Raw genomic sequence first — 21,735 nt, 5'->3', positions numbered from 1 at the left:
GTGAAAACTGGTCACCCTCAGGTAATGTGTTTTTGTCTTTTATCATTTTTCTGTAAGTTCATTTAGTGCATTGGATGAGGTATACCACATGTTATGACAGGCATGTGTAGGACCAATGGATCTTGAAAGGAGTGTTGTGGAGGGGTTGGAGGTGGTGGTGATCATCGTAGTAGTGGAACTATGTCTACAGGTTTTGCATCTGTTGTTCTGTCAGGGTCTGGTGCTGCTTTGAGATGGTGTGTCCTGGTGTGTGGGGAGCTTGCTTCTGATGCTGATCAATATTGTCTCATTGTTTTCTTTGTATTCTCCCTCTGTCAGTCTGTATCCAACTGTTGTCTCTTGTTTTCTATTAAGGGCTGTGCCTCTGCAGCACTTCAGTATAGACACTCCCTACGCTGATGGGAGTGATTCTCCCATCAGTATAGGTAATTCAGCTCCCCAAGAGGAGGTATTCTTCTGTCGATCTAGCGCTGTCTACACCAGGGGTTAGGTAGTATTAACTATGTTGCACAGGGGTATGGATTTTTCACACCACTGAGTGATCAGTGTAGCTGGGTTGACCTAACTTTTTAGTGTAGCCCGGTCTTAGGCCATGTCTGCACTACCACTTATGTCAGCAAAACTTATGTCATTCAGGGGTGTGAAAAAACACACTCCTAAGCGACATACATTTTGCTGGCATAAATGGTAGTGTGCACAGTCCTATGTCGGCAGGAAAGCTTCTCCCATCGACATAGCTACTGCCACTTGCTGAAGTGGTTTTATTATGTCGACGGGAGAGTTCTCTCCCATCGGCATAGAACAGCTACACAAGCAATCTTACAGCAGCTCAGCTGCATCAATACAGCTGTGCCACTGTAAACTCGCTAGTGTAGACATGGTCTAAAATTGAAAATCCTTTGGGGCTCAGGCTGCTTTTTTATCCTGTGTTTTTACAGTGTCTATCATAGTGGGATCCTGGTCCATGACTAGGGCTTCTAGGTGCTGCAGTAATACAAATAACTATCATTAATAATAATAACCTGGTACATAGAAATCCTGTGTAGTCTCATATTGTACTCAAGAGCTGGCTGCATTTTTAGTTGGTAGAGTAATTCCTGTATATATTGTTGTTAAATCACTTTGAGATTTTTCAGAATGAAAGGAACTATATAGATGTAAGGCATTCTTATTTATTGCATTACTTTCTTTGTGCCAAAGTACAGCATCTCTTTTGTTTTTAACACTCATTTTAAAAAGATCCTGTCTGGTGATGTAAGCCAAAAATAGAAGTCTTGTTAAAATAATTATTAAAAAAGTAGCATTTTTAAAGGAATTCAAATATTACATTAATTCTTTATGTTTTGATGTAAATATTGCCCTATTATTTTTGAATCTCTTACAACCACAGGCCTTGAACTCTAGTGTACAGAGCTCTTAGGAACATGTAAGTTCTGGCCTGCTATCCAGTGATCTGCTAACAGTTGCTAGAATAGAACTCTGACAGGGGAGTTCAATCCTGGCCTCTGACTGGCAGAACACTGGGAATCCTGATTGGTTCCCAGCTTCTATTTAAAACATGCAGAGGACTAGAAAGTTGTCCATATAACTGGTTCCCTGTGCTTTGGACTCCATCACTTGCACTACCTGACCCTGCTTTCCTGGTAACTTGGCCTTGCCTAGCCTAACTGCCATCTGACTCCTGGTTTGCCCTCTGGCCTGTCTTGGACTGTGACATCCTGGTATTTGACTCTGCCTGGCCCCTGACTCCTGCTCTGACCAGTAGATCAAACCACCTATGTCCTGGTCCTGACAGGAACTAAACATGGTGCTAGCACATGATAAAGAGTAAGTAAAACTGACTTGTCTGTCTTAATTCAGAAATCAAATAAAATGCAAAAAAAAAAGGGGGGGGGCACTGTATAGGGTAAAAAGTACATTAGACTTTTAAAATTTCCTTGAACTTGAATAATCTCAGGTGTTAATGACAAGAAACAAGAAAAATTATTTAATTTTAAAGACCTTTAACATTGGCTATCAGCCTTAATGAAATGTTTCATAATATACATTATCATAGTTATAATGAAATCTAACTTTGATAAAACATGTATTACTCACTTATACAATTGTGAAGACACCTCCCAGTATATCTGTGTCTACAACAGAGAACTGAACTGTTTTCAGTTAAGCCTGTTAAAATGTACCAGTGTAAGCACAAACAGTTCATTGTGTCAACATTAGCCATACTGACTAAGTTACAAGTTTAGAAACCCTTGCAGTTTTGCCATGCTTTCACATAAGTGCTGTTCTAAACCACTTTCAGTGCTGTCTGGGTACCTATCCCACAATTCATGTTACAGCTCCCAGAAGCAGTGCTATGTAGGGCATTCCAAAAGGCCTGGTGCCCAAGACAACGGTGGGAACAGAGGACAAACTCCCACAATCCCACAGAAAAAATCCTTTATTGCCTGTACCACTTTATGACTATGGAGATCAGAAGAAATGCTCAGCAAGAAACTTTTCTGTTGGATAAGGGTAAAATATATGTTGGAATTTTTGAGAAGCCACTACAAGGAATCTGAGGTAGTATCCTTAGAGAGACAGGGACTGAGACCAGGAGCTCACCAAGCAGGTAAGCAAACATAGCTACCAAGAAAGCAGATGACTCTACAGTACTTGTGGAGAAGTTTTACTGCTGGGTCTGTATCTAGGTGACAGGTTGTTGGTGACGTTTATCCTCAATACCTATGATGATAAGCAATGGCTGCAGAAATTCTAGGTATGGAAGTAAATTTTCCTGGAACTCGTGTTGAGCCTGACCTAAAACTGCAACTACAAACCAACAGAATGAGAATCCCGCTTCATGTAGAAAAGATGGTGGTGATAGCCTGTGAAAGATGGCTACCCCCAGTTGTTAATGGCTATATGGAAAGCAGTTTGGTTAAGGAAACCCAAGGCGGCTGCTGTTGTGGTGGAGGTTTGCAGAGCACTGTGCTGCAGGACAAATTATCTGATCTACTAAGACCACTTTGCTCTGGAAATTACACAGGTGGTGGAAGTTAGAATAGTCCCCTGCTAACTTCTGCCAGGCTTAGTGACTGGAGGTGAGGGAGCTGAAATCTGTGCCCTATAGCCATGAGTGACCACTAGTAGAGTCAACACCAAGATGTTACAGGGGGGTTCTGATCAAGGTGGCAATGTGCTGAGGGCAATCAGTTCTTAGAACGATAAGTTTCTCTAGTATAGACAAGGCTTCACATACACTTTAAAGCCTGCATATAAAGCTGACTTGTAATATATATTTCATGCATCTACGTGTCTTTCCTGTCTGGGGCACTCTGCCTGTAAATTATATTTGAGTGCTGGTTACTTTGGGCAGCTGCACTGCCCTAACATTCTGGAAATGCCCCCCCTTCATCAGAGAGGGCTGTGTTTTACAAATAGACTTTGGAAGCTTTTGACATGAGACAAGTCTGGCAGTTTTACTGGGAACTTGACCAGCAGCAAATAGAATGCTTTCTATTTCTTGGCATAAACAAACACTGCCCTGAGATGCTCCTGTTTAAAATGAACCCAGGAAGTTGGGGCAGAGAGAACATGTCCTTGAATCTCCTCCTACAGTGCAGTATTTGGTGCTAACTCTGGCACATCTATAAATTAATTTGTGTCTCAAATGATGGACCTAGCCCTAGGGAGGATCCAGCATTCATAGACAGAACCCTGTGTGACACTCTGTACCTCAGGGGAACACCCTACACCCCCATGTTATCTTTATAAAATGATTGTGTGGTAGCCAATGCAAAGTTTGTCATATTGGGTGTCTTCAGAAGGCTCATGATGCACTGAGCATGATTGTTATAGTAATCATTGTTATAGTAATGTTATAGGTTATAATTTCATGTATGTAGTTATGAGGCTGAAAATGTATCCTCATGGTTTAAAATAAGCCCAGGCAAAAACTCTCCAAGAGCAAAAAGGCAGTTCACACCTCCTCAGGGCAGGTATGGGATGAACTCAGCCCAGCCTCACAGGAACAAAGGACGCTAGCCTAGGCAGCAACAAAAGAATCTGTTAGACTCTCAGGGGAGTCACCCCTCCCTTCCTTTGGTCAGTTTGGAACTGTAATGAGGTAATGCTCACCTGACTCTAAAGGGGGGGAGGGGCAAAGCCAAAAGGGAAGAAGGGACATGATAAAAGGGAGAGACATTTGCCATGTTCTCTCCCACCTACATCTACAGACACCACACCAAACGACTGAAGCACTGAGGCAGAGCCTGACTGAAGAGCAACCAGGCAGGCAGCGGTGAGAAGCATCTAAGTTTGTAAGGGCACTGAAAGTGTTTAGAGCAGCTTAGAATGAGTTTTGCTTTTATTTCATTTGAGCCTGACCTGTTATGCTTTGACTTATAATCACTTAAAATCTATCTTTATAGTTAATAAATCTGTTTGTTTATTCTACCTGAAGCAGTGCGTTTGGTTTGAAGCATGTGAGAGACTCCCCTGGGGATAACAAGCCTAGTACATATCAATTTCTTTGTTAAATTGACAAAGTCATATAAGCTTGCAGCACCCAGTGGGCATAACTGGACACTGCAAGATGGAGGTTCCTAGGGTCATGCTTGGACCGGGGATATTGGCTAGTGTCATTTGCTTGCAAGTAGCTGGGAGCAGCTTACATGCCATACGGCCTAGCTATGCGTGAACAGCCCAGGAGTAGGAGTTCTCACAGCAGAGCAGGATAAGGCTGGCTCCCAGAGTCAAGGATTGGAGTGACCTAGCAGATCACCAGTCCAGATAACACCAGAGGGGAATGTCACACCCTGCCATGAGATTGTCCCTTTTTTTTCTGGATAAAAAAAAACCTTAGCCACAAACTTTCTTTTAAAAGGATTTTTTCTCCTTTCCCCCTCATTCTTCTTGCATAATTATTCATGGTTATTTAGAGAGGGGAAAACTCCCTCTTTTCTTAGGGCAGGTCCACATTTACAATGGTGCACCGGCAGCTGCTGCACTGTTTTAAGTGAAGATGCTCCTATGCAGAGAGGAGACTATCTCCCATCAGCATTGTTAGCTATTGCCTCTTGAGGAGGAGGTTTGTGTCAGTGAAAGAAGCTCTGTCATTGACATAGCACTGTTTACAGGGGGGCGGAGGGGGCCAAGGTCAGTATAACTATGTAGCTCGGGGTGTGGATTTTTCACACCTCTGAACGACATAGTTTTGCCAGTATAGGTCTGTAATGTAGACCTGGCCTGGTTTTCTGAGACCAGAGACTTCTTTTCCATTTCAGTGTCTTTCCATTAACTTTAATGGACCTTCATTTGTCTTTTCCTGAGTTGTATAATTCTAGGTGCTTGGAGCTAGTCTCATTTGATTGCGGAGGCAGCCCTTCCCTGCCTGGCTCATTTGGCCACCTTGCTGTTGTGAGGTGGAGCTTAACTACTGCATCACAAATTATAAGCACCGTTTTATATCTACACAAATACATGCATTCATAACCACTGGGTACATATAGGTCACAATGACCATCAAGTTCAGAACATTGCAAGCATTCATAAAAGACCTTACTTTACATATTTGTATCCACAATAACATTGTATACAACCAGTTGATCAATTGCTTAGTCTTTGGGGGTTCAGTAGGTGACCAGATACCAAGTGTGAAAAATCAGGACAGTGGAGTGTGTGGGGGTAATAGGATCCTAAGACAAACTCCTGAATATTGGAACATCTGGTGACTTTAGGGTCCAGACCTTCCTCCCCCTCCATTCTCCCCTTGGATTGTCTGGACCCTGATTGTTAGACATTGCTCCATTTTACTTTTAATTCTAATTTGTTTTACTTCCTGATACTCATGCTCAAGCACATTGGCGGTGATTGAATTCACTGCACTGCACGAGAATGGTTAAATACCTTCTCCACCACACTAAAAAGTCTTAACTTTTTTTTTTCAATAAAAAAGCCATGAAAACATTTCTATCCATATTAGCTTTGGTAAATTTGGGGCTTGTAGATGAGATGAGGCACTCCACAGTATCACACATGGAAAGATGCACACACCTGAGCTGAAGGAAGTACATTTTTATTTAATGAGCATAGTTTGAAATCAGAATTTAAGTAAGACACTTCAGAACAGATTATAATGAGATTCTGGTGTATCAGTATAGCAGAACTTCGATCTAACTGGGACTGGTGCCAGATCGGATAATCAAAAATTCAGATAACGGACAAAAAGCTTTCTTTACTTATCTTTCAGGATTAAGGAAGTGTGAGGTTGCAGCTCCAGTCTAGCAGTCACAGGAGAGATCACCCACTTCTAGACCTGAAGTCAGGCTCAGCTAAGGTTGCCTTCCCCACTCTTCCCACTGGGAGCCATTTAATCTTGCAATCCTGCTCTTCAGTATTAAAGCCCTTGCTTGTTAAGTAAACACTACCATGTTTCGTGAATGTCTGCCGTGTTTCCTTTTTGCAGGAGCAGCAACTCTTGAACATACATAATTAGAAAGCCAGGGCTTCTCTTCCAGTCAGGTCTCTGAGTCAGCACCACTGGCTTTGGGTTGTTAATTTCAGGCTAACAGATGTGCTGGTTGTTTGGTTAATGGAGACAGCCAGATAATGGAGGCTCAAATAAATGAGATTCTAGTATATATGATGTGTAGAGATCACCATAGTGAGGAAGTCTAATGATACTGGGGTTGAGAGCAGAATAAAATGAGTCACTAAACATATTGGTCTGATCAAAAGCGTGCTGAAGTCAATGGGTGTCTTAACATGCATTTCAAAAGGCTTTAAATTAGTGGTTTGCTTGAGCCTAATTTTGAAGCCTTGACCTAGATCTAAACCAGACCCATGCTCATCCAACCAAGTCATTTTCAACCCAACCCTTTACCCTGAACCTGAGTCAGTGCCATCTGCGCCCCCCCCCCCCCCGACACCTGCCTGTTGGTTTAGCACAGCAGTGTGTGCATTGACTGCTGTTGGGGATGCTGGAACAATTTTTACAGGGGGCTGAGAGCCATTGAACCAAATTGTAAGCCCTGTATTATAAGCTGATGTGGAAGCACCTATGGCTTCTGCAAGTCCTGTGCCTGCTGGCCATTGCCCTCAGCTGTGCTTTGTGTGCTGCAGAGGTGCTGTGACTCACTGACGCATTTAATTCTGCAGCACACACAGGCAGAAGTAGGAGAGCCAACTCAAGCCCAAGAAGGTTGGGTTGTTTCCTGACCCAAACCTGACACTTGTAGTGGAGCCCCATTTGGTTTGGATTGGGTTGCAGGTTTCTGCTTTGATTCAGGGCCATATAGCTTGATTTTAAGAGATGTCAACCACCTGCAGCTCTCGTTAAAATACACTGAGTGACCATCTCAAAATCAGGCCTATATTGCCTGGAGTTCTACCAAAGTGGGAGTGGAAGATCCCACTGCTGTAGGGGTGTCTGATGTTGCACTGGGGTTCCCATACTTGTTGGTGCTGAATGTGTCCTTTAACAAATTAGCTTAGTGCTTTTCCCACTTGTGACTTTTTGTGTCATACTCCATAGATGACAATGCTCTCCCATTTTCCTCATCCATCAGTTGCCACAGATTGATTTGTAGTGTTTCAACCTATGATTTCTTCAGGTTTCTTGGGTTATTTAGTAGTTCAGGATGTAGCTTTATATTCTGCTGCTAGATGGGTTGTTCAAAGGCTTCCTTGGACATGAGTTGCTCTTTTCCCTGTATTGGGAAAGGAGTGGTGTGAGAAAGAGGACAGAGGAGAAAAGGTCTGTCTGAAAGGCCCAGATCCACAAAGGTATTTAGGCTTCTAACTTCCATTGATTTCAATGGAAGTTAGGAGCACAAATACCTTTGTAGATCTGCACCAACGTAATTTTTCAACATGTTATTATTGGATAGAAATGTGTGTGCACTCACAGTGCTGCCTAATTGCAAGCGCTGTGTCAGGAGAGGAAACTATCTGATGATGCTGGTGGACACATTTATGCCCAAGAACTGTTCAGCCAGATAAAAGCACTTCTGAACTCTGACAGATGATAGTCACTGCTGAGATCATTGTTCAGTGGTATGATTCAATTAGTTTTTAATGAGACAGTGGAAATAAATGCTGGCCATACAAATTGGTGCAGAACCTGGATTAGCTGGTGCCTGATAGATTCTGCACAGTGACAATGGCAGACTGAGAGACCAGAAAGTGACAGCTAAACTATTCTCTCAGTTAAATATTTGTGCAGACGCTCAGCTGTCATTTTGCTGTCTGGACCGCTGCCGGCTGCTCCTCAAAAATAAGCTTTGCCTCATTTTTCATAGTTTTGCGTTATGTCCTTGAAAGGGACGTGGTCACCCTAGCTGCCAGCCAAGGCCTCTGCGCCAGCCAACATCACACCTGCAGCAAGAGAAGCGCACAAGGCGCTGCCTGCACAGCAGCAGTACTCCAGGGTGAACGGAAGGGAAAGCGCGGGAAGCCATTCCCTCCTCAGGCAGCTCCCTCCCTTCTTTGGCTGGGGGGAGGGGGAGTGCGCCCCCTCCTGTTCAATCCACTGTAATCACCGCTAGAGGAACCTGTGCCGCGCAGCCCTCGCCCAAGCTTCGGGCGGCCCTGCCCCGGGGAGGGGCCAGTGACAAGCGGCGATGAGGAGGTAGGATACCCCAGAGACCAGGGTCGCTCCCTGGCTGAGGACAGGCGACGGTTAGGGATCGGGGGGCGCCCCGAGCCCACTGCTTCGCAAGCTGGGCGCCACCAGCCGCCCTCGAGCCGAGACGGGGCCGGGGCAAACACAACCTCCTGCAGGCTGCAGCAAATCCCAGCCCAGGGGGCGGGGCCAGCGCATGCGCAGGAAGCCGGCTGTGAGCCGGCCGGCTGGCAGCAGTGACCAGCGCCTACGGGAGTTCTCAGTTGGCTTCATGGTGCGGCACCTGGGTAGCGGCGGCGCTGCTGCTCCCCCCGTAGGAGGACGGGAGCCGGCGCCGCCGCGGAGCGAGGAGGAGGGTGCGAGACAGCACGGCCAGTGCCAGGCGGGCGCCATGGAGGCGGCGGGCGCCCCGGAGCCCGGAGGCGGTGGCTGTAGCTGTTGCTCATCTTCATCCCGGCCGTGCTGCAGGCTCCCGTGGGCACGGAAGGCGCCCGGTGAGGAGGGGAGCCCGGCCGGAGGTGTGGGGGGGAGCTGTGCCCTGCCTGCGGTGTGGGCTCCCCGCCCCTCGGGGGGACACTGCCAGGCGGGGGAAGCGGGCACCGGGCGCTTCAGACACGGTGCCTGGCGCAGGCTGCGCTCCTCGGGCCGCACCCCTGAGGGCGCCAGGCAGGCGAGTGCGCGATCTCCCGTCCCGGGGACAGCGCGGCCGCTGTCTGCTCCGCCTTCGCGTGGGCTAACGGCCAGCGAGCCCTGCGCACTCACAGCTCGCTCCGCTGCCTCAACGCTCGCCCGCAGGCGCCCTGGAAAGCGGCCCAACGTCGGCTTTCCGCAAGGTTGGGCAACCACGAAGACGTGGCACGTGAGGATCGGGACACGTAGCTACCGGCGTTTGGACATCTTGCCCTCAAGTCTCCTGTTCCTTCACGCGCTCTGGTTTGTCCCGTTCCCTCAGGCTAAAACAGCCTTAATTCGTTAAAGGTACAAGTATGGAGAAGTGAAGTCAGATTGCTTGGAGCCACCATCTTAGCTTCTTTAGCACTATGTAACTTCGTGTTCAAAGGGCTTTAGGATCCTCCCCTAACAAGACCCCAGCATTCTGCACAGGTACAGAAATATCACTGTCCATTTTACATACTGGGAAACAAGGACACACAAAGCTTAAGTGATCTCTCCTGCCCCAGGCCACCCAGCAAGTGAGAGTCCGGAAGACTGAGAGATTCCTGGTTCCTAGCTTAGTGTTCGTTTAACAAGACTGCACTTGCCTTACCCCTTACATCAAAGTCTCTGCTTTTGTTTTACCAAGCACTGAGATTGGCTTCCGTAGAGCTTATCTTGTGGGGACAACCAGTGCAGAGGGCATTTGTTCTTGGATTGTAAACTTTGTGTGCCAGTTTTGAATGCTGAGTAAATTAAAATGACTTAGAGATAACGGACAATGAACTTTGGCCATGTAAGCAATATTTTCTGAACCATACTCTGCTTATAATGAAGAAGTATGAGGGAAAATCCATATACTTGTGAGGCCTCCACTATGAGGCTTAATTGGCAATACAGATACTTTACTTCACTTTATTTTCTCTGATAGTCTGTGAGGTCATTTTTACATTTTATATTTGGTTATTTTGATTAGAGCCCCATTAAATTCTTGTTTTTTTCTGGATTTTTGTGATTTCATTTTATTCATATGGGTGGGTCAGATCCTGCTTCTTTTAGGGATGGGGTGGGAGATCCTGCACTCACCATGCTCTGCAGGTTCACATAGTTTCTCAAGCTGGTCACAGTGCGAGACCGAGACCCACACCCACACCTGACCAAAGCTGAGTGGTGCTGCAATCCCATGCCCAGAGCAGGGAGCTAGGCCCAGTCCTGTGGGGCAGGAGCCATCAGTGTGGGAGAGTTTTTCATTTCATTTAATTTTAAACTTTTTTGTTTTGCAATTGCGAAAAACATAGGGCTCTAGCCATGATCCTGCGAAGACTTATGCGAGTGCTTGACTTTAAGACTATGAGTACTATAGATGGGTGCTTAACTGACTGAGCTGTATTATAAGCAAGGGTCCATGTACTGAGCTTGTCTCCTGGAATTTGGGAAGTCCACAGACACAAACTTATTCCTGCAGCTTTCCTTAGGTCTGCCAGATAACTCCTCTCTCATGAAGGTTAGGAGCTCTTCTTCTGGCCTTCCCTGCCTTCTGGCCTTGGTCAATGTCCTTTACCTTCTCTTGCCACCTCTCAACTGCCCATTCAGTTTTTTGTAAACTAAGCATTATTTTTATTTGTATATATTTTGCAAGTATAACAATTACACATATGAAACTTAGACATATTAAATGTAAATGCTCATCGTTTACAAGAAAACTGAGTGGGGCATGGGTCAGGAGGTACCTGTCTAGAGCTTAAAACAAGGGCTGGAGATTATCTAAGGGACTGGGGAGTGGAGCTGATTAGGGAACAGAACTAGGGAAACTAGTTCCCTAGAAGCTGCTGTAACACCTGCTCTGTTTAAATCTTTACACATCTAGTAGAGAAAGCTCAGGTGTCATTTAAAGCTTTCTTTTCCCAGTTCTCGGAGCTTTTCAAGTTGCTAGGCAATGATATTTTTGAACTGAAAGCATGTTTGTTGGAGTGGTTGAGTGTCATGTGGTAGAGGTTAATACAGGGGTCTGCAACCTTTCAGAAGTGGTGTGCCAAATCTTCATTTATTCACTCTGATTTAAGGTTTTGCGTGCCGGTAATACATTTTAACATTTTTAGAATGTCTCTTTTTATAAGTTTATAATATATAACTATATTGTTGTATGTAAAGTAAATAAGGTTTTTAAAATGTTTAAGAAGCTTCATTTAAAATTAAATTAAATTAAAATGCAGAGCCCCGCAGACCAGTGGCCAGGACCCAGGCAGTGTGAGTGCCACTGAAAATCAGCTCATGTGCTGCCTTTGGCACACATGCCATAGATTGACTACCCCGGGTTAATATTTGCAGACTGCTATTAGGAATGTTGCCTTACTGTACTTTCTTTTTGGTATGTACTTTGAAAGAAAATAAACTTGAACAACTTTAATTCTTGTGTGGGGAGGGAGGGTCTTATTTAATTTTATTAGTATTTAGTGTATTGAGAAGCACTGTATTATTTCGTAAGTTCTTGCTTTGATAATCTGAGATACCACTTTTTCAGTTCTAGTGTTCTCTGATATCTTTTTATTTTTTTGACAGTCCAGTGTTAGGTCACGATGGAGGAGTGCATTTTTCAGACATGCACAGTACACTGGATAGATTACTAAAGCTGAGTTCCCAGAAAATTTTCTTTCTTTTCTTCAAATCATAAACTTATACCAGATGTGGAAGCTCTTGCTTTAATTTGATTGGCTATTCATTTCAGGGTTCCCATTATTTTGGTTGACTTCTACTTGTTGTAGTAATGAAACATGCTACCATGCAGGAAATAAGAATTTGATATTCTGTTTTTGTGCTTCTCTCCCTGACTCAGCATGGTTTGGATTTCCTCTTCCAGCTGTAGGTCACTGAGTCTCCTTACTTTAATATCTCAGGCAATAATTTTGAAGCGTGTGTGTGTGTGTGTGTGTGTGTGTGTGAGAGAGAGAGAGAGAGAGAGAGAGACTGACTGACTTGCACAATAGGGACAATTACATTATTCAGGGATTAAAATTTATGCTAGTCTTCAGTTGCTAAAATCCTGGGCTAGTGCCAGAATAGCATAGAGGAATGAGTGACCGTTTTAAGAGCTGTTTTCTTATGAGCTACTAGAGCTAAAACAAATGTTGCAATCAACTGGAAATGTCATTAATTTCCCCCTCTAGTGTGGCTTGAGATTTTGAACCTTAAAGTGACATCATTTTGCCTTCCCTGTTCCCTCTATCCCACTTCAATTCCAATCTGATTTTAATGTCTGCTATCTTAACTGTTAAAGCTGGACCCAATGTCATAAAACATTAGGCCTGCCTGGAATCCCATCTTTTAGATCAGAAGTGAGCAGACTACAGCCTGCTGGCCGTATCCAGCCCATGGGACTGTCCTGCCCGGACCCTGAGCTCCCGGCGGGGGAGGCTAGCCCTCATCCCCTTCTCTGCTGTTCCCTTTCCCCCACAGTGACACTGCCACGCAGGGAGCACTCTGGCCCGCCACTTGTGCCGGGCTGTGTGTCTTGCACCTGCCCACCTCCCAGGCTTTCCAGTAAGCCAGTCTTGCCTCTCTGAGCGGCATGGTAAGGGGGTGGGGAGCCGTGGGGTTGGATAAGGGATAGGAGGTCCTGGGGGGGCAGTTAGAGGCGGGTGGTCCTGGGGGGCAGTCAGGGAGCAGGGGGCGGTTGGATGGGGTGGAGGTTCTGGGGCAGGGGGTGGTCAGGGGATGGGGAATGGGGGAGGTTGGATAGCCATGGGTGCCCCAGGGTGGGGACCTGTCAGGGGGCAGGGTGTGTGGATAGGGGACAGGGAGCAGGGGGGAGGGGTTGGATAGGGAGTGGGGTCCCGGGAGGGGGCTGTCAAGGGACAAGGAGCAGGGGGGAAGGGTGGATGGGTCAGGGGTTCTGAGGGGGGCAGTCAGGGGGTGGGAAGTGATAGCCTGGCCCCCACCTCCTATCTGGTGTGGCACAGCCTTCCCTACCTAGCCCTCCCTACTGTTTCTCAACACTGATGTAGCCCTTGGGTCACAGAGTTTGCCCACCCCTGTTTTAGATGGTATAGAGCAGTTTCTCAACCTTTTGAGTCATGATCCCAAGGAGGGTCAAAATGGGCTGTGAACAAACTTTCTTAATTAAATATTACAAATCCCTGTTTTGATTCTTTGTTGCTTGCTAGGCAACCTTCTGCTGTGTCTTGCCACATGGTTCCTTCTGCTCCCTGAGAGCTGTAAGCCTCCCTGCCTCTCCCATTATCTAAGAGGAGACATCTTTAATCACAACTAACTACTTTAGAGAGTGCCTGTTCAATTTATTATCTTAACACCATGACATATTATGGTTTTTGATATCTACAATCATGTTTTCCCTTCTAATGACATTAGAACTCCTTGCTGATATTGTACCCTTGTGAGTCTAACCTTCCTTCAATTAACAGTTCAGTGAGTAGAGTGTTCATCTTATTTTGCAAAGAGCTCCTGCTTTCTCTGGAGGCATGTTGGAGGTCACCAGCAGTTCATCTCCACCCCTTTTCCCATTTTGTGAATCACTGGGGAACATGAAGGGAGACCAGGAAGAGAGAGAGAAATGTCACTGAAGGGTGCCTGAAGTAGCAGGGAGCCTCAAGACCAGCAGAGAGGCAGAGTTAGGGACCTTCTTAAGGGGGGAAACTGGAAGAGGGAATCAGATGAATTCAAACTGGGATGAAACTCCTGTCTATAGAACTGGCAAAGATGCAAGGACTATTTAACAAGGCCATGACAATTGAACACTTGACTAGTTTTAAAATTATTTTAATTAAAAATCTTTCCATTTTAGTATCTGTTACAAGAAAATATTGGTAAATCCCCAAAACTCCAGAAATCCATAAAATAGATTTAAGGGGGCTGTGTTATGATGAAATGTGTGTTGCTTTATACTTGTTAAGGATAATGAATGTTTGTTTATATAGACAATGTAAGTTTCATGTTATACTTAATGAATCATTTCCTTGATTTTAAGTGCTTAGATTTTTTAGACAATGTGATAGGTAACTGTTGTCAGTTAGCAACCTTAACTGGCTTGTTAAACAAAAATTTTGTCTTTGGAATTTTAATGAAGTAAGGTGACATATATACCTTAAGGTTCACTGTTTCATGACCTGGCAGGAACCAGTACACTTCCACAACCAGTTATATTTTGTAAGCCTCGAACCTGGAGCAGTGGTCAGAAAGAAACCTGATCCATGTAATCCAGTGGTCCTTAAACTTTTTACATCATGCCCTCCCCCTAGACAAGTGTTATGGGGGCTGGGGCGGGGCCACGGCTGGGAGCTGAGGTTGAGGGGCTGGGCTGGGGCCGGGAGTGGAGCCATGGCTGGGGATTGTGGGCAGGGGAGGGGCTGGGAGTGGAGTTGCAGTCGGGGGCTAGGGGTGCAGCTGGGGGCAGAGTAGGACTGTGTGGTACTCCCCCTTTCCCTCCCCCCCCACCTGCCATGCCCCCCTGAATGTTCCTCCATGCCCCTCTAGAATGGTGTGCCCCGTGGTTTGGGGACCACTGATGCAGTGAATTTCTCAAATTACAATCAAATATTTTGATATTAGCCAAATAAGCTGACAATAAAATGTGATTTGTAAGGAGTTTAATGCCAGTGTGTATTGAATTTCACCTCCTATACATCATATCTAAAAAAATATTAATAAGGGGCTATGTGGTGGACACAAGTGACTTGGAATGTACTTACAATAAAAGTGGTAGTTTTCTCTGTTTCTTTTGTCTTCCCACCCCTTGCTGCTTCCCCCATATAACTACATCATTTGGACAATCATACGGTATTTTCAAATACAACTGAAAAACCCACCATTAGCTAAATTACTATTAGTTACTAACTGGAATTTATTATCTGTTGCAGGAACAAAGAAGAAATTCACCTGCCTGGGACTTGGCCTGTTTTATACCATATTATCTGCCTTCCTTTTCTCAGTGGCTTCTTTATTTCTTAAAAAAATTGAAGATGTACATTCAGTGGAAATCAGTGCATTTCGATGTGTTTTCCAAATGGCATTTGTTCTTCCTGGTTTAATATACTACAAGTAGGTATTGTGGCTAAATACAAAATCTTGTGAGGTACCTAATGTTCTGTAGGTAATATTATATCCACAGCTATCATTAACTAAATTGGAGGGTAAATCTGACTGCAAGTATTATTTTAATACAGGCTTTAATTGAAGAAGTGAAATGTCTCAAGAAACATTTGTAACCTCACTAAATAAATGGCATTGGTTTTTTTTATAATGACGTTGAGATTCAGAAAACATGTCTGAGGGTTTTTTAAGTCAGGCTTGACAAAGCCCTGGCTGGGATGATTTTGTTGGGGATTGGTTCTGCTTTGAGCAAGGGATTGAACTAGATGACCTCCTCAGGTCCCTTCCAACCCTGATATTCTATGATTCTATGAAATATTTTGAGCCTCTGAGCAGTAGGAGAAGGGACTATTCCAAAAATACCTCACTGAAACTCTGAGATATTATCCTTAAAAATAGAAAGTCATTAGTAGGATTTCTCTTTATATTATTTTCAATGGGGTCATTTTGCAAGCAGTACTACAGTGCCTAGCACAATGGGATCTTGATTCTGATGGAGGCTTCTGGGTGTTACAGTAATTCAAAAAAATCTCTGCAGAGAACCAAGTTAAGGTATTCTGACAGTTTCATGATGAAAAGTCCCTCATTTGAGGATATGAATGTAGTGAAATGTAATTAAATGTTTGATTATGAATCATCAGACAATGAGATCAATGTGATTATATCTTTGTTTTTCTTTAATTTTCAGAACAGGGTTTTTGGGACCTAAAGGTAAACGAGTTTTTCTTTTCTTTCGAGGATTCCTTGGCTCTGGTGCAATGATTCTTCTCTACTATGCTTTCCAAGTAATGCCTCTAGCTGATGCCACTGTTATAACTTTCAGCAGTCCAGTTTTTACGTCATTGTTAGCTTGGATATTTCTCAAGGAGAAATACAGCCTTTGGGATCTTCTTTTCACCCTCTTTACAATCACTGGAGTGGTGCTTATTGCAAGACCGCCTTTTCTGTTTGGATCCAGTATTACAGGGATTGAAGGAAACTATACAAATCATCTTAAAGGAACAATAGCTGCTGTTGTAAGTGCAGTATCAACAGCTTCAACTTTTGTTATATTAAGAAAGATGGGAAAATCTGTGAGTTATTTTTTGTCTATTTGGTATTATGCAGTAATTGGATTAATTGAATGCATTGTAGCACTGTTTGTAATAGATGAATGGACTTTACCATATTGTGGTACAGATAGACTTCTCCTAATATTAATTGGACTGTTAGGGTTGGGGGGTCAGATATTTATCACAAAAGCATTACAGATAGAGAAGGCTGGTCCTGTTGCCATAATGAAAACAATGGATGTGGTGTTCGCTTTTATCTTACAGATTCTTTTCCTCAATCATCTGCCAACTTGGTGGACGGTGGGTGGTGCCCTTTGTGTAGTAGCCAGTAGCTCTGGAACTGCCATTCGTAAGTGGCAACACAATTCAAAAAAGGCTAAAGAAAATGAAATCTAGCAAGTCAGACACTGTTTTATTACAGAAACAAAGATAAGCATCATAATCTTGGAAAAATATATTTTATAGTAAAATATATTTTATTTATTTAAAATATTTCATTTATTTAACTATTACCAAATTGTCCCCAAGAAAAGGAGTCAGATGACTTTCAAGCAGCATAGCAGATGTTTTAACTAGCTGGTTCTGCCTATGCTACTCAGTGTCATACTGAGCAAGGCATTGGTGTATTTTCAAAGATCTTGCTGTCTCTGTTTCCTGATTGCTATCTTAAACAGGCAGTAACTATCTACAGAAGCTTATATTTTTCTTTTCCACAAACTAGTGTTGTTCCTTAAACATTTTGGGCCTTATTCTTCACTTCTCATACTTTGTATGGTCACTCATCTTTAAAGTGGGAGTAAAAGTCTATCATTCTAATGTTGTAGTTTGCATTCACTTACTACAGGTATAACTGCATAGAATAGGAGCAAGGCAGTGGTGTCTAATTATTTTTTTCTTAACTCTACACCAAGTTTTTTTATTTTTAATCTTACAAGTATTTAGTGACAGTTTCATGGATACACTTGCTCCAAGAAGTTAGGGCCCCATTCAGCAAAAAGAAACAACAACAAAATAATCTAGCTTCTGTACAACAGACATGCGAGGCTAACTTTTAATTTAAAGTGACTTTCCCAATAGACTGTCACATTTGATTTACTGCTTCTTTAGTTGCTACAATTTCAGTGATGAAAGAAAATGGTTGTTAATATAGCCCTTTGTTAATTGACCATTTCTTATGCTACAAGATGTTATGCTGTAGTTGCACTATTCTGAAATCTATGCAAAAATATATTTTATTTATATTTTTAGGTATTTAATTTAGATTTCTCAAAATGCTGTTCAACAAATTTTTTAATACTTTGTATACAAAGTATTTTTGTGAAAAAAGTTGCACTTTTCTTGGCTGCAGTTATGTTGTTTTAAAGTTTTATTGTAAAACCTCCCATTTCTTGTTTCACTAGCTAATGAAGGGTATTTAGAGATTCCACAAACAGCACTGATTAGCCAGCGTCATAGTGACGAATATACAAAATGTACCCTGCACTCCTCACATGTCATCTTTAATGTTTGAAGACTACTTTTTGATAGCAATGACTACAGTAATATTAAAATATAGAGTTCAGTTTCCCAGTTATATGGGCAGGAAGAGAAGATCACTATAATACATAGTGGTTTCCCAAATGGATTGTGATCTACTGGTGGGTCTCAGTCCAATAGAGTTTTAAGATGGATTTAATTTTTGCTTTGGTGCCACCCCTTACACTGTGCCCTGTTGAGTTTTTCAGTCATTTTACATTGTTTCCTCTTTTCTGAAAGAGGAAAATCTTTTATACAAGAATACATCCTGTGTGTGGAAACAAACATAAAGTAATGGATATAGTCTTATCTTGATGCACAGATATTTATACATGTACCATCACTTTCATGAGAGAAATTGTTAAACAACTGTTGCATTCCACTCGGCGGTGGTTTGGGTGAAGTGATTCCTGCATGTATAACACTAGTAAACTGCTTTAGGATGCTTCTAGAAGAAATGAGCCATATTTGTGTAAGATTGCCTCAGAATATATCCTGTGGGCTTGAGGCTGCTTTTGTTGATGTCAGGATCAAAACTCTAGGGAAAGGAATTAAGGAAACTTTTTTAAAAAGATGAAAATATAACTGATCCAGTTTCAACAATACAGAATCATAAGTATTATGGAGGGTTGTCTCTTTTAGAAACGATGTTGAAAATGTTTGAATCCTATATTGACCCTGAATTATTATAAATTGATGCATATGATTTAGTAGCCTGCGTTACTGAAGAAAGGTTATGTTGTCTTATTGTATATGAATATTTACTTAAGCATAGAAAATATGCAGATCTGAAGACAGTTTATTGGTTTAGTAACTTTGGAACAAATCTTTTTCTCAAGTTTTCTTGTTCAAACTTTCATCTTAAATGTAATTTACTGTCTTTGGTAAAGGAGATATAGCTAGTCAGTCTTAAAACTGAAATTTTCATTAATCCTTTGTTGGTATCTGTTAGCAAACTGGCAAAGTAATTTTTCTTTGTCCAAAGCTATGAGATTTCTTTGGGGTTCTCCATGACCATTCACACTCATTACTCCCAAACTTTCTCACAATATTGCATGTATAGAAAGAAGGAAAACAATAAACCTGGTTTTTGCTATCTGTTTGAACTAAACATTTTTTTTGTTGTCCCAGATGTTTTAGGGCATGATGATGCAAAGTGTTGAGTATCTGGATATGTGCATCTCCCAATGAAATCAGTGGGAGTTGTAGGCATTCACTATCTTGCAAGATAGGGCTTATATTGTGTTACTTTCTTTATGAATCAAGCTAAGCAAATTTCTTTTATAACACTTTTTGCTCTTTAAAAAGGGCAATGCCTTCGTTTGTATTTTAAAAATCTTTTAGATGGTGGTTGCTCAAACAACATGGAGAGGAAGAGCTTCATTATAGTGATATATAGTAGTGCTGAGATATTTATTTGTCCTGTTTATAAAGCATGATTTTAGGCCTCTACAGCTTGCCTTCCCAGATTCATTTTTAATAGTATAAATAATTTTAAATATTGTATGGTTTTTGAAGCACCTCAAAACAGATTTTTTAAAACCCATTTCAGATGCTTTTTTTCCTTCTCAAACTATAGCTAAAAAGTTAAATTTTATGGACAGTTTTGAAGAAAATAGTTATGAAATGGCTAAAATAACTTCCTTAAAATGCAGTAGCTGCTGAAAATGCTTCTCTTTTAATAAGTTATACTGGGCATTCAAATATCTGTTTTTCAGGCACTTATACTGCAGACTTTAAAACTATATCAGGTTGAAACTTAGTTATCAGGTAATTTTTTTGGATTTCAGGTGCTATTTTGCCAGCCTCTAAATTAGAAACATGGCATTAATGTATAACATCTTTTAGTGTCCTTTAAAACGTTTTTATTAAGTTGGACAAATGTACTGTATTTCTTAGGAATTTTTTCTTAAGGAATATTATGCAATATTACTGCGTACAATTTTTATCATATAAAAGTCTGTTGAAATCAATGGGACACTTGTAACCACTGATTTCAGTAGCTCCTAAATAGAAAAAAATTATAAATAAAATGTTGTCCTGCACAAAAATGCAGGGTCAAAAGACTAAATATTTACTGGTGCATTGACCGGAGCATGTGCTATTTTACTAAGCAAAAATCAAATGAAATCAGCTGCTATGACTTCAGTGGGACTTTACAACCTTAGAGCCTTACTTTCCTGAATTATACTCAAGGCTTGTGGCCCAAAAGTCTTCATATGGCAACTGTACAGCAGGCCAACATATCCAGGGTTTATTTGGTTGTGAAAAGCCCTAAAGAAAATCCAACTTCTGCACCATGGTTTTAAGAACGTGCGTAAGGAAGAAACGGGATATACATGTAACTGAAATCCCTGCATACTAAACTCCCTGTCCAGTGTCTGGTTCTCTTTCCTCCTAGTATCCTGGTGCTGCACAGGCTTTGGGAGTTACTGCACCAATAGTGTTTGAGTAACCCCTTGTGTAGCACCATTGATGGGTGATGTGAGTCCAAGCCAGTTATGAGCTTTTTGCTGTCAAACTTTAAGTTAGAATCATGTTTTCCCACTTCCAAATGCTCAAATGTTGTTCTGCAATAGATAGAAGCTTCTTCCTCTGATTACATGTCATGATGAGATGGACTTACCACTCTTGATCGCCATTTGGTGGGAAGAAATCTCTTGTTGAGCTTCGTTCAGGAACTGTCTGCTAGGGAAATGTTAATTTCTAGCTAGTCAGTCTCTTCAACATTTCTCCCTTTGCTGACTGGCATTTAGTCAGCCAGGAGAATCTGTTTCCCAGCTCCAAGTTAGGGACTCCACTAAACGTGCAAGATACATCTCCAGCATCGATCCCGTAAGCACAATTGGATGCAGTCATGGACTCTGGAAGGTGGTAGGGTTGGCAATGCTGGTAGCAAGAGTGCAACATTGATTTTTGCCATTACATAGCTGCTATCAAGAAAGTTAAGTCTCTTGACTGTCAGCATGTCCAAAGAGGAGTGTGGTGGCTCTGTGAGCTTGCAGCTGGGGAAGGGATTTTGGGGCTTGATGTACCTCAGCACATCAGTATACAGGCCATACTGTATTGTCACTCATACAATTTATTGGAGTGGGTAATTTTATATACTACATGAGGTACAGTTTCACAAAAAATGGGCTAAAAATCAGATATTCCTAGCACTAATTGAAGAGTCTCTGTATTTATTATGTAGTTAAATGTCTGTGAAATTGTATGTTTTGTAGAAGTTACTGTTTCTGGTGTCTACTGATATATTTTTGAAAGATGATTTTAATTCCTGCATCTTGAAATCTTAAGAATATTTTCATAAGAGGTTTATATTTCATAATTGCTAATAAAATGAATATGAAGAATAAACAAGTTTGATTTTCATTTGGTTAATAGAACAACTCTAAACATAACCTTTAACAGAGAACAGCTGATCAACCAGAGTCTATGGACCTAATTTTTAAAGGTGTTGAGCACCTACATCTCCAGTTGAAATCAATGAAAACTGTGGGTGCTCAGTATTTGTGAAATCAAATCTATTTTTTCTGCTTCTGGTTTTCTTTAAACTTTGGGAATCAGGGCCTGATTACACTGAGTCCCTTGTAGTCCATAGTCCATGCTTCACCTATTCTCAGAATGTGGTGAACCAGTATTGGCTAAGCTTCCCTAATTAATTGTGCCAATACATTCAACAACTTGCGCGCAACGACCTGACTTTGTTGCTGTGTGCTAACTGTACATCTATACACAGATACCCATTGCTGAAGTCTGTAGCAGCACTGCTGCAGACTATTTTTTATACTGTGGAACCCACTCACT

The 21,735-nt window shown here is 42.3% G+C and overlaps 1 protein-coding gene across 1 annotated transcript; it reads left to right on the top strand.

Moving 5' to 3' along the window:
- The first annotated feature begins 8,869 nt into the window (after nt 1-8,869).
- SLC35G1 (solute carrier family 35 member G1) lies at nt 8,870-21,270 on the top strand. Its single transcript, XM_050959591.1, has 3 exons — nt 8,870-9,099; nt 15,130-15,310; nt 16,050-21,270. The coding sequence occupies exons 1-3, from the start codon at nt 8,877-8,879 to the stop codon at nt 16,807-16,809; spliced, it is 1,164 nt and encodes a 387-aa protein (XP_050815548.1). The 5' UTR covers nt 8,870-8,876; the 3' UTR covers nt 16,810-21,270.
- Nucleotides 21,271-21,735: the final 465 nt, after the last annotated feature.

Source organism: Gopherus flavomarginatus, chromosome 6 (genome assembly GCF_025201925.1).
Source record: "Gopherus flavomarginatus isolate rGopFla2 chromosome 6, rGopFla2.mat.asm, whole genome shotgun sequence".
NCBI classification, from domain to species: domain Eukaryota; kingdom Metazoa; phylum Chordata; order Testudines; family Testudinidae; genus Gopherus; species Gopherus flavomarginatus.
This window is presented reverse-complemented; position numbering and strand designations above follow the sequence as displayed.